The 13171-nt window shown below is 40.7% G+C and overlaps 2 protein-coding genes and 1 long non-coding RNA gene across 3 annotated transcripts; 1 reads left to right on the top strand and 2 right to left on the bottom strand.

Annotated features, from left to right (window-relative positions):
- LOC109832508 (putative ETHYLENE INSENSITIVE 3-like 4 protein) lies at positions 9081 to 9704 on the top strand. The gene has a single exon (XM_020399858.1). The coding sequence runs from the start codon at positions 9081 to 9083 to the stop codon at positions 9702 to 9704; it is 624 nt and encodes a 207-aa protein (XP_020255447.1).
- LOC109832033 (type I inositol polyphosphate 5-phosphatase 5-like) lies at positions 9706 to 11731 on the bottom strand. Its single transcript, XM_020399492.1, has 6 exons — positions 11650 to 11731; positions 11267 to 11522; positions 10583 to 10776; positions 10390 to 10498; positions 10171 to 10319; positions 9706 to 10103 (listed from the first exon to the last, which is right to left on the bottom strand). The coding sequence occupies exons 2-6, from the start codon at positions 11513 to 11515 to the stop codon at positions 9878 to 9880; spliced, it is 927 nt and encodes a 308-aa protein (XP_020255081.1). The 5' UTR covers positions 11516 to 11522; positions 11650 to 11731; the 3' UTR covers positions 9706 to 9877.
- LOC109832034 lies at positions 12526 to 13108 on the bottom strand. Its single transcript, XR_002244615.1, has 3 exons — positions 13036 to 13108; positions 12702 to 12777; positions 12526 to 12590 (listed from the first exon to the last, which is right to left on the bottom strand). It is a non-coding gene; the product is annotated as an uncharacterized LOC109832034 (long non-coding RNA).

The raw sequence follows: 13171 nt of genomic DNA, 5'->3' as shown, positions 1-13171 counted from the left end.
CAAAGTGTGTTGGCGAGCCAAGCTTGTAGGCAGGCTTTGCTTAGCCTCTCGAATACAGGCGAGCTTGACTGGGGCTGGAAAGATAAGTTTGCGGGTGAGCTTTGCTTGGCCTTTTGAATGCGGGCGAGCTTTGCTTGCTTTGAGCACGCAGGCAAACTCAAACAGGTGAGGTTTGTGTTCTTTTGTGTAAAAGTAATTTTTATCGCCTACAAAACCCCCTTCAAAGTTTTCAGACCTAAATCAGGTGGCATGTGGTCTGGAACACTTTGAATGAAGAGGATCACTGTTCATTAGTTTGAGTGTATTTAAGCCCCTTGATCGAGTTGAACTCTTCAGGGGAGCTTGATGAAGTGTAGGCGAGCTCGAGTCTTCAGGCGAGCTTAAGCCGTTGGCAGGCGAGCTCCAAATGTGCGGGCGAGCTTAAGACGTCGCCAGGCGAGCTACGTGCTTGTAGACGAGCTGGATGGCTGCAAGGCAAGCCACGTGTCTGCGGGTGGTTTCTTGCGCTCACCAACTAAGGGGGTGCCTCGTCTTCACGTGCTAGATCTGAGCCGTTGATTCAGTGACGCTCTCTATCTCAATTGTTTTTTCGACGAGCGATTATGGCCGTTCAAACTGAACTGCCAACTCTTGATCATTCGTTTGGAATTCCAAATGTCCCGCTGTGCTCATGACCGCTTGATTCGAACTGTCAAATCGAACCATTGCAGACGATCTGAGCCGCTCGTTTCGATTGAGCTGGCAAATCTCGACCGTCGAGATTTTGCCTATATAGAGCATTCGTCTCCTATGTTGGGAGGTTACTGTGTTATCAAAATTTCTTGCTCAAACTTTCAAAGAAAACCAGTGCCCTTTTCTTTGAACCCCAACCTCGGAATGGCACCTAAGAAGATGCTCGTCTTAAAGGGGAAGAGGACAGCTTCCTCTTCTGTTGCTCTTGGCGCTGCCACTACTGCTACAGCCACCTCCAGTGTGACCTGAACTCATGATGGTAAGTTAAGAATTGTGGGTTTGAAATTAACTCATGAACGAACGAGACTGGGAAGATGAACAGTGTTTGTTCATCTTTTGTGGTGAACTTCATCAACTCCAGCGGAGTTCTGCTATTCAGGCGAGCTTGCTTGTTAGGCGAGCTCTGCGTTCATTAGGCGAGCTTCTTGTTGGCCTTTTTATTTTGATGATGTTTAACAAACAATTTACTACTAATATTGGTTATCTACTGTTTGTGGTTTTCTATTTATTGTAGACAAACAATGCATTGGAGGATGGATGAAATTACGTTTCAACGATCATATCCAATTATGGTTGGCGGAATAGTGGGTGAAGCTTATACAATTAAAGTTGAAGATCCAAGTTTAAGCTTCATCCACTAGTTTACCAAGACGAGCTTAATTGAAGATTCCAAGCTTGGGTAAATAGTTTAGGGTTTATACTTGTGTGTTAATACTTAGAGCTCAATATCTCACACACACACACATTTGGTTTGATTTATCATCATTTTGGATTATAGACTTAACGATATTATTTTATATTTTTTATTAAGTCTATAAATCTATTGGAAAGTTTTCAAAACTTTATTTAAACTCATTTTGTCAAAATCAAGCTTTTACAAGTTCATACTTATGTGATTTTGCAAAATGATGAGATTTCACAATTGAAAAATGCAAATTGGAAAATTCCTTTTTGTAACATGTTCAAAATTACATTTACAAATATTTTCCAAAGTTTCATTAAGTTTGGAATTAATTTGTTATGTTTAATTGAATTTACAATATCAAGTTTTAAACAAGTTCATGTTCGTGTACATGTTCGTGCATGTTTTTGCAAAACAGATGAGTTTTCACAAATGAGAAATGAAATTTAAAAAATTTCTTTGTTTACATGTTTATCATTATATATAAAAATATTTTCCTAAGTTTTACTAATTTTTACATTGTTTTGTTATTTTCAATTGAATTTACAAAACCGGGTTTTTAGCAGTTTTTTAGAAACTGTATATCTGTGTTCAAACAATTATTTCTCTCTTTTGGGAAGTGATATTTTAGAAATTATTTTTTAACATGTTTATATACATGTCTAGAACATTTTCTCAAAATTTTATAATTTTTGGAGTTTATTTAATATTTTTAATTGATTTTACAAAGTTAGATACATAAAATTTTAGCATCTGTCAAAATCTGGAAAAGTGCGGTCGACCGTCACGGTCGACCATGCTACAGTGCGGTCGACCGTCAGTAGTCCAGAGAGCATTTTTGCAGTTTTACTTCTTGTGGTCGACCGTCACGGTCGATCGCCGAAGTTACCGTTGCACAGTAACGATAACTTGCTTATTTTTGTCTTTTAGTGGTTTTTTGGGGTTTGGGGTTTGTTTTCTTCTACCCTATATATACCCCATTGTATTTATCATTTTCTACACAATGAGAGTGTTTTAAATAAGTTTTAGAATGTTTTAACAAGGGTTTAAGTTTTGTTTAAAGTTTGTTTAAAAAGCTTTTAAGCAATTGAGAGTTTGATTTTGTGAAATCAATTTCACAAGAGCTAGAAGAGATCATCACTTGGTGTTTGAGCTTCAATCCATCTCTCTCTCTCTTGTCATCTAGAGAAGTTTTCCTAAACTCAATTCTAGCTTTTATTTATAATTATTTGTTGATTATCATTTCTATTAAGCTAGTATTTACATTTGAGTTTAGTTGATTTTATTTCACTCATTGTTTACACACACCCACTTGAGCTTATTGTATTTTTATACATAGTATATTTGAGTTGGTGAGAATTGTAATATTGAGTGTGAGCCTACATTGAGCTCTCATCTATTGTAGAGAACAAATCATTTATTATATTGTGAAGTTTTCGGTTAGCTAGAAAATCGAGTGTGAGGTATAAACGTTATTCGGGTAAGCGTAGAAAACCCGGTTGTGATAGTGGATTTCTCCCCGGGAGTGGGAAGTGGAGACGTAGGACGGAAGGTCCGGAACTCCGTGATCATATAGTGTGTTTGAGTTTGTCATTGGCGTATTTGCTTTTGCATTTATCTTATATCGCCAATTGCTTATTACTCTTATATTTTGCCCTATCACATTTGTAGTTTGATTATATCACCCATGTGATAGTTAATATATCCTTGCATATATTTTTATCATAAAGTATATATATCTTATTGTTCATATTGCTTATCCTAGCTCACATATCTTGTTGTATTTCATACTTGCTAGGATAACTTGTTAATTAGTTTTAATTAGCATAAAATCGGATAAGATTAGCATAAGACCCTAATCACCCATCCTTTAGGGTCTAACACTTCTGCCTTTATCAGGCAAGCTCAGATATCTAGTGAGCTCTGCTTGATAGGCTAGCTTTGCTTGATTGGTGAGTTTCTACCTACCAGGCGAGCTCTGCTTGATAAGCGAGCTTTGCTTTTATCGGCGAGCTTCTTCCTACCTGGCAAGCTTTTCTCTTCTGGTGAGCTCTACTTTGATTGGAAAGCTTTGTTAGCCTGCTTGCACGATGGAGCTCGCTTGCACTTTGCAGGTCGCCTGTCTTCAAGACTTAGAAATTTTTTCACATTTTGAGTCAAATTTTTTTAACTTCTTTCCACTGTATTTTGCAACTCGAGAGGAGGTCCTAATTGTTAGGCCTCGTATACTGAGGTCATCTGGAAAGAAACCCCTCCCTGTAAGGGAAGCAGATCAATATGAAGAGATCTCCTGTAAAAGGAGACCGACGGGATCGGAGCCTATCAAATCCGAACCCATCATGATCTTTGATGGTGAAGAAGAAGAGCCCACTCCCACGTCTGCTTCGCAATTCCCCTCTGTTTGCGTCGAAAATTAATGTATTCATTATGGTATTCATTACAACTTCGGTCGTTACAATGAAAACAAAAAGATAGTCTTTTTATAAGACTTTTACACAATGAAAATGAAAAAATACAATTCTCGTCAAACAAACGCAGAGATCGTTTATCGGTCTTCTGCTTGCGTGGGATCTTTGCCTGTGCCAAGGTTTATCCATGGACGACCGTCGATCTGGATCCGGTTGATGGAAAATTCGGCAAAGCTTCGCCTTCACCGAGGTAGTGTTTGATTTGAAGTGCTGAGATTGACCAAGCGAAATCAGGACTCTTCTCGAGATTAAGACCAAGCCTAATCTCAAGGGACGGATGGACGAGGTTCAGATCCTTCGAATAGCTCCTTCTTTATGATGAAGTTCGCCAGGATCTGATTTGCCTTCCCTGAAATTCGTGCTCCTTGACTCCTCAATCCAGCAGCACCTCCACGTCTTGATAAATATTCGTCCTCACTGAAAGGAGGCCCTAGGCTTGTATTTATAGGGCTTCGGAAGCGGTTATTTGGATGAGAACAAGTGATTTGGCTCTATCTTCAGTTAACAATAGCCTAACCATGTTTTGGGATGATATCAAGTCAGTTGGGAACCCCTGGAACAGATAAATCCTGTGAAAACAGCTTTAAAACCGTCATATCAAGTCAGTTGGGAACCCCTGGAACAGATAAATCCTGTGAAAACAGCTTTAAAACCGTCAAAACATGTTTCAGGTTTCGGACTGCGCGGCGTGGGTCGGATCAGTCCGACCCGCACAATTGCGGGTCGGACCAATCCGACCCGCGCTTGCGCGGGTCGGTTTGTTCCGTCCTGCGTTCGCGCAGTTTTGTTGACATTTTCCTTTTCTGTTCTCTCCTTTTCTGTTCTCTTTCTTCCGAGACTTGTTCTTTTCGCGTGTTTGGTCGATTCGTTGACTTTTATCGCAACGCTGCAAGGCCGACCGTCGAACGCACTTTGGTTAATATACGCGTGTTGATTGATGCGCACGGACTGATTGGCGTGCGCGCGTCGACCGACGCGCACGAGCTGGTTGACGTGTACACGGTTGACCGGCGCGCACGAGATGATTTGGCGTACACGCGGACGCGCACGAGCTGGTTGACGTGTACACGGTTGACCGGCGCGCACGAGATGATTTGGCGTACACGCGTTGACCGGCGCGCATGAGCTGGTTTGACGTATGCGCGTTGACCGGCGCGCACGAGCTAGTTTGACGTACGCGCGTTGACCGGCGCGTACAAGCTGATTAGGTGAATCTTCTTGACTCGCCCATTCATTGCTTCGAGCTTCGTGCGGGCTCTCGTAGACAATTTTAGACGTCTACATATACGTCCTCCAAAGTGTTTCAGCCTCATTCTTTTATAGAGGAGTCTGAAATGCTTTGGATATGATGGATCCCCACCTTCAGTCAGTGTTAAAGGACCTACAGATGGTTTCGATTCTTGACTTCTCCACATTTTAGCATATTCTGTATTTTATCGAATAGCTAAGATTTTCCCGGTACTACATTTATCGTCTGACCGTTATTGAAGCCTTGAACCGGAATTGGTGAGTAGACTTTGACTCGTGTTATTGAGTTGACTTTTGGATTAATTATCTGCATCGCAACGCGCTGACCGGTGTTGACCTAGGGCTACGCGTCGATCGGCGTTGACTCTTCATCGTAACGCGTTGATCGGCGTTGACCTAGGGCTACACGTTGAACGGCGTTGACCTTACGGTTTCGTGTTGATCGATGTTGACTCTCATCGTAACGCGTTGACCGTCATTGACCTAGGGCTACGCGTTGATCGGTGTTGACCTTAGGGTTTTGAATCGATCGGCGTTGACTCTCATCGCAACGCGTTGACTGGCGTTAACCTAGGGTTGCGCGTTGACCGGCGTTGACCGGCATTGACCTTAGGGTTTCGAATCGATCGGCGTTGACTCTCATCGCAACGCATTGACCGTCGTTGACCATAGGGTTTCGAATTAACCTGAGGAGAACCAGTTTATACTCGTATGCTCCTGGGAGTTTTGGGACTTAGTTTAGCCTCGTGTACTCGTCGGAGGTTGCCAGGTTATCCTTAAGAATTATTATATGTAATATTCTGCAGGAACTTCCTATCAAAATGGGAAACAGTTTAGACTCATGTACCCATTAGAATTTACACGGTTTAAGCTCTTAAGGTATTGGAGCATGGCGGTCCCAAATATCGGGCTACAGGACCAACTGTTAAAGCTGATTCATCTGTATGTATAGATCTTTTCCTGAAGTTGTTGGATGCTCAAGTCACGAGACCAACTAATGGAGCTGGTACGTCAATAACTCGCATTTATAGAATTTTTTGGCAAATTCTCAGCCATCAACGAGTTTGATGAGCCTTTACCGACTACCGTTTGAGTCGGGCTAGCATGCAGATTGTTTAGATCCGTTCTGCACATAACGTTGTGCTAAAAGAGAGTTAACTCTTTTAGTGCTACGACATTGAATACGTAGACTTCGTCTTTCTCATAGGAATAGATTACCCGGCAACGTGTGTTAGACGTAGACTTAGGATTTTTGGCAAATCCTCAGCCATCAACGGATTTGATGTACCTTTACCGACTACCATTTGAGTCGGGCTAGCAAGCGGATTATTTAAATCCGTTCCGAATGTGACATTGTGCTAAAGAAATGAACTCCCTTAGACTTGATGCTACGACTTCGAATACGTAGACTTCGCCATTGTTACGGGAACATGTTACCCGGCAATGCGTGTTAGGCGCTGACTTATACTTACTTAGGATTTAGGATAAAAGTCCCCAGACTCGGATTCTGGTGTCTTCTTCAATCGGTAAAAGACTAAACCAGCAACACGTGTTAGGCGTTGGCTTATCTCTGCTTAGGCTTCGAGATAAAATTTCCCGTACGTGTGAAACACGGATTTTGGCGTTATTAATAACAACCTGCCACAATGTTGAATATGTGGGCTTTTGTCCTTTTTACGGTTAAGGACTAACCGGCAACGCGTATTAGGCGTTGACTTATCCCTACTTAGGATTCAGGATAAAATTCCCCATGCATAGAAGGCATGGATTTTTGTTGCTACGATGCTGAATACGTAGGCTCGGTCGTTTTTCCGAGAACGAACCACCCAGCAATGCGGGTTAAGCGCTGACTTATCCCTACTTAGGCTTCGGGATAAAATACCCCAGACGGGATTCTGGTGTCTTTTTCAATCGGTGAAAGACTATACCGGCAACGCGTGTTAGGCGTTGACTTATCCTTGCTCAGGATTCGGGATAAAATTCCCCGTGCGTGTGAGGCACGGATTTTTGGGAGTTGAAAAAGTGGTGTCTTCTCTTGGGGCAAAGACGAATCTGAAATAAGAAAGAAAGAATTTTATATTCTATCTCTCGGCACTAAAGAGGGAGAATTTTATATTCTATCTCCAGTTGGAAAGGAGACTCGAGATGGGATCTCCACCCCCATTTTATATTCTATCTCCAGTTGGAAAGGAGACTCGAGATGGGATCTCCACCCCCAGAATCCGGAAAGGTAAAACTAGGAGTGGGATCTCCACTCTGAGAATCAAAAAGATTCGGATAACCCTAACTGTCGGAATGTTTGATTACCGAACTAAAGATAAAGTTCTCGTTCATCGAGAGTGAATTGTGGTTTTGGTCCTAACTGTAGGAAGGTTTGACCAAGTGGGAATTTGAGATGACCCTAACTGTAGGAAGGTTTGATCACTCGATTTGAAAGTGGACCTCTCGTTCATTGGAGGAATCAAGAGGGGATTTTGGTTTTGGCCCTAACTGTAGGAAGGTTTGACCGAGTGGGATGTTTAAGACGATCCTAACTGTAGGAAGGTTTGATCGCTCGATTTGTGGATCTCTCGTTCATTAGAGGAATTGAGAGGAGATTTTGGTTGTGGTCCTAACTGTAAGAAGGTTTGACCAAATAGGAGTGGGAGTACAAATTATAGTGGGGTGTTGACTTGTACAAATTACTCAAATGGGGTTCCTGGTGTTAAATGATAGGGACTTAACACGAAGGGATTTGACAATTTGTCAAGGATGGACAGATTAAAATTCCAAGCATTATATTCGGACTCTAACCATGAAAGTGTTGAGTGCACGAACATAATGAAAGTTTTGTTAGACCCTAGAGGGGGGTGATTAGGGTCTTAAGCTAATCTAATCCGATTAAATACCAATTAAACTTAATTAATAAGTTATCCTAGCAAGTATGAACTACAACAAGATATATGAGCTAGGATAAGCAATATGAACAATAAGATATATCCTAATAATGAGATATAGGCAATGTATGTGCAAGGATATATAAACTCAAGGGTAAACAATCTAAACTAGATAGTGGGCAATATAATCAACAAGCAATAAACAAAGGCGATATAATATATGAACATAAAGGAAGTGCGCCAATGCAATCACAAACAAACAATATGATTACGGAGTTCGGTCCCCACGACCTACGTCTCCGCTCTTCACCTCGAGGAGATCTCCACTATCACAACCGGGTTTTCTACGTTCACCCGAACAACGTTTACACCTCACAATACAATCACTATGCAATCACACCTCACACACTAAGTGTTGGTCCTAGCCCGTATCCTCCTCCTCAAGTGCTCGGTTACAACCTCTCCCTAGGCACGTCAACCGACGCCACTCCTCTTGGATTCGACCCCGTCTCTCACCACACACTTCTCTTGGTACCAAAAGATTTAGGGACATGACCCCTATCATTCAAGCTCAAAGCCCTAGGGTTATGAACCCTCTTGGGCACATATGATGTACTAGCACGATCAAAACAATATTCATTCAAATGACCCTTTCGATTGCAATTCGTGCAATGAAAAGAGTAAAAATATTTGTGTTGACCAAGCGAGCGTGCACAAAAATCATTTGCAACTAAAGATTGTCTTTTAAATTTATTTTGCAAATGAGAAACCTTATTAAACAAAGGTGGTTTACTTGAGAAATTTGGCAAGTTTGAACATTTTTTCAAATCATAACAAAACTTAGCCAAATGACCAAATCTACCACAAATATCACATTCAAACACTTGTGGTCTACTAGAAACATTTGGCAAACGTGATTTTCTTTTCAAATCAAAACAATATTCGGCCAAATGACCAAAACGACCACAAAACTCACATTTGTACATATGGGCATGTTTATGATGATCTATACGTGTGTGTACATGTGAGTGTGATGATGAAGCTTGATGGGATGCACAAACATGATTAATCTTGATGGTCCGCTTCGATCACAATGGGCCGGCTGCGATTGAGAAGTTTCTGACTGAACCCGGCCCGAGCCATGGATTGGATTTGGGCTCAGGCCCGGTTTCGCGTATAGGGGATCTCAATGTGATACAGGACAGCACGCTGGGCTCGCTTTTGTCGGCCTTACTGCAACATTGTGATCCGCCACAAAGGATGTTTCCTTTGGAGAAGGGCCTTGCTCCACCTTGGTGGCCCACTGGGCTTGAGACTTGGTGGGGGATTCAAGGGGATCATGCTAAGGCCCAAGGCCCACCACCTTATAGAAAGCCACATGACCTCAAAAAGGCGTGGAAGCTAAGCCTATTGGCCGCAGTGATCAAGCACATGAGCCCAAACCTGGATCAGTTGAGGAATCTGGTGTTGCACTCCAAAAGGTTACAAAACAAGACGAGCTCTAGAGAAAATGAGACGTGGACTAGAGTGCTGAATCAAGAGGAGACCTTGCTAGCGATTGATGATAAGGAAAGAAACGATGAGATTGAGGGTAACGATTCGGCGCTCAGTTTGTCAGAAATCGACGTTTCTCTGATTGATCAGAGATCAATCGACGAGCTTATAATGTCAATGCATCACAATATACAGAATACCTGATCATAATATATATTTGTACCCTCACCTTGTGTTTACCTGACAAGAATATTGTATCTGTTGACTACATACATGTACATCTCAGGTCTCCAATAAGTACCAAATGTAACAGTTTATGTACATTTTTTTCTCATCCTGAACAATCCACACTCTTGTAATTAACTCTCTCTCTCTCTCTAGAACTCATAGAAGCTGTGTCTTTGAGGTATTACATCTTCGAAAGGCACTCTTTCAGTCACGGCGGAGTACCCAGAATACCCCTTTCGAATTAAATTTTTGTCGCCAGTCTCCGCTTGAGCAATGAACACTGCACAAACTGGCCTATGGTCTGAGAATCTCGATTCCCCTCGGATATACTGCACCTGCTCTATCCCTTCACCGAACCATAATATGCGATCACACCTGATTATAGAAATCATATTGCGTAAGTGGCGCAAAGTTTGTGATAACTGTTACAGAAATCGCTTACCATGCAGGGGTTCGACGTTTCTTTTTAGACTTGATGGTTTCTCCAGCATATGCATCAGAGTTTTGTGTGTATTTGTACGTAGGAGCAAAGAGGATTTTCCCCTCTTTCCATCCTTTGAATACTCTTCCTGCTTCTTTCTCGAGAATTAACTGTTACAGGTTATTAAGCCATTAGTGAAATAATTCCGAAATGCTTAAAAATTTAGCAAGACTGATATACCTGATCCCTCTCTAGGAGGGAATCCCAGTCATTATCCTCCAACAATGTTTTTGTTTCAGCATAGCTCAATGAAACCCGGTAGTTCAAATCTCCCAGCCAAATTATCCGACTGAACAATCGAATTTTGAAAAGTTACAAATACGACATAGATTTGCGAGTAACGAATGATCAGATCATCATCTGGAAAACATACTCATGATCAAGAATCCTTTCAGGAATCCGTCGAATGGGAGCCTTGCATATTCTAGGAAACTGAATACTCTTCATGATCTCAGAAACATCTGAATTTCTTTTCAGCTCGTCCCCCTCCTTCTCTCCCGAAGCCAGATGACTACAAACAAAGCAAAATGTAGATCGATATAACGACATACTCATCGCTATACAACCCTGCAAAAATGCAAAATTTCCCAAAACTTTAATAAACTCAACAAAAACCCAGTCAATAGTATCTGAAAATTTATGAAATTTTCAGCAAGCGATTATTTACATGATCAGGCACCCTGTGGTATGATATGTAATTATACGGGTGACCCTAAAGTTTGCATATCTGCACGGACAAACTTATTAATATTACACATGTGTCCCTAATAAAAATAATTTTTAGGGTTACTCATATGGTTACCCCTGCAATCTAAGTAATTGCTTCCGGGGTTATTCGTATTACTAATGGTTACCCATGTAATCTAAGTAATTAATTCCAGGGTTATTCGTGTACACGCATAAACTGATTAAGATTACACATTTGACCCTAATAATTTTAATTTTAGGGTCACTCATGGTTACCCATGTAATCTAAGTAATTAATTCCGGGGTCATCCGTGTAATAATACCATATATACCAGGGTATCAGAATTTGAATAATCCTTCAGCAAGTTACCTTGTTCCCTAAACAACCCATGATTCCTGTCCCTAAAGAAGAAACCCTGACGTGGCCAACATGTTGAACTAGCTCAGTCCTGACCCAGACCGAGAGAAATAAGCCAACCATTTGCTTGCTCGAAACCAAACAATAAGTCATGTGATTCTGAGTCTCTGTACTTTCTTCACGAGTAGGTGAGTCCTCATCAGAGGACTCAACCTTTTGAATGAACTCTCTGAGCTCTCGCGTCCTTCGACGCTCGCTCATGGATTCACTGGAACAATTACAGCTTTTGACATGAGTGCTATCGGAGCGATAAGATTTGCTGAGGACTTTAAGGGAGGGTTTCTGGAAAAAGTGAAGACTGCTGTTGGATTTTAAGTCTTTGTTGCTTTGATTACCGTTGTGCTTCGAGCTGTTGGATTCGGTTCTTGAGCTGTTTGAATCGGAGGAATCATCCTTTGAGGATTGATAGAAAGGTTTGTTGAGGGCCTGGCTGATGAGAGCAAGCCATTTTGCTGCAGGTTCATTGTCTTCGATGACCAAGACGTTACCTGCACTGAGAGGAACTATTTCCTGAAACCTGCAGAAACAACCAATTGCGCTAAAAATTAGTATCATTTATTGATACATTCTTATTTCCTTAAAATCAAAAAAAAATTATTTTAATTGCTCGTTCTATTGAATTTATTTCAAGACTTACTTTCGTACGTAGTTGCTTGAATTTAACTAACAACCTTAGTTAGGTGATTAAATCACGGTAATATTAAGGGGGGAAAAGAGAAAATAAACAAAAGGCTTGCCGTGCGCATCCCTAACCTAAGACATATATCTGAAGATCACTCTACCATATCCATGAGATATCTGATCGAGGGAAACAAATTTATATAGAAGTGTTATTTATTGATTCATCCTATCAAAAATTGTCTGAAATATCAAGCTTTTTCTTGTAATTGCCAGAATGCAGATAATGTTAGCTCTATGAGACATGACTGGTACTCAGATTGCAGAAATTTGTGTGATCATACAAAGTTGCTTTAATCTAGAATTGTAAATTATAGAATCTTTTTACTTCGTGATGGATAATTTTCCCCTACCCTAAGACATAAATATCTGAAGATCCTTCAACTTGCAGGAAGTCTTCAAGGTTCAGGCTATTGTTAGGAGATCTACCCCCAAATATCTGAAGATCCTTCAACTTGCAGGAAGTCTTCAAGGTTCAGGCTATTGTTAGGAGATCTACCCCCAACATTCCATGTTCCAACAAATAACCTGCAAGTCTTCAAGGTTCAGGCTATTGTTAGGAGATCTACCCCCAACATTCCATGTTCCAACAAATAACCTGCAGAAAAAGGGGGAAACAACCGTATATATCAATTTAAAAAAGAGACTGAAATATTGTTTTATATTTTCTTAGAATCAAGAACTTCCACTTGAAAGTATTACACTAAACCTGAACTCCTGAGCATCTGCATTGTGTTTGGGGGAGCTTAGATTCAGACCATCAATTCGTATGCTCGAGTGTCTATCTGAGGAGAGATGTAATAAGAAAAATTGGAATGATATACAGTTAAAACTTTTTCTATATACTTGTTAAGTGACCGAATCGAATTTAGAATGAATCTCGTTACAAACTTTGAATTATCAAATACAGTTTCAAATAAAAGTCTTCTTTGAATTATCATTATTAATTCTTTAGATATATGGCTTTGCTCCTAATAATGTGTCATTAATAATTTGAATTGCAAGGAAGAAAAAGAATCGATAGTAAATTATATAGCAACAACCTGAAAAGCTTTTTCGGATCATGGAAGATGAATCCACAAAGTTCTTCCTCGCCATATATCGCCTCTCCAAATCTTTTAGAAAAAAGATTACAATAACAATGTGATGAGAAATTGAAAAGAAAATTTGTTAATTTAA

Source organism: Asparagus officinalis, chromosome 3 (assembly GCF_001876935.1).
Source record: "Asparagus officinalis chromosome 3, Aspof.V1, whole genome shotgun sequence".
NCBI lineage: Eukaryota > Viridiplantae > Streptophyta > Magnoliopsida > Asparagales > Asparagaceae > Asparagus > Asparagus officinalis.
This window is presented reverse-complemented; position numbering and strand designations above follow the sequence as displayed.

Bases quoted from the DNA above. Each gene is read 5' to 3' on its own strand.
- LOC109832508 (XM_020399858.1), top strand. From the start codon at position 9,081: ATGGTCCGCTTCGATCACAATGGGCCGGCTGCGATTGAGAAGTTTCTG.
- LOC109832033 (XM_020399492.1), bottom strand. From the start codon at position 11,515: ATGAGCGAGCGTCGAAGGACGCGAGAGCTCAGAGAGTTCATTCAAAAG. The intron at 10,320-10,389 runs GTATATCAGTCT...AACCTGTAACAG, and splicing joins CCCTCCTAGAGAGGGATCAG to TTAATTCTCGAGAAAGAAGC. The intron at 10,104-10,170 runs GTAAGCGATTTC...TTCTATAATCAG, and splicing joins AAACGTCGAACCCCTGCATG to GTGTGATCGCATATTATGGT.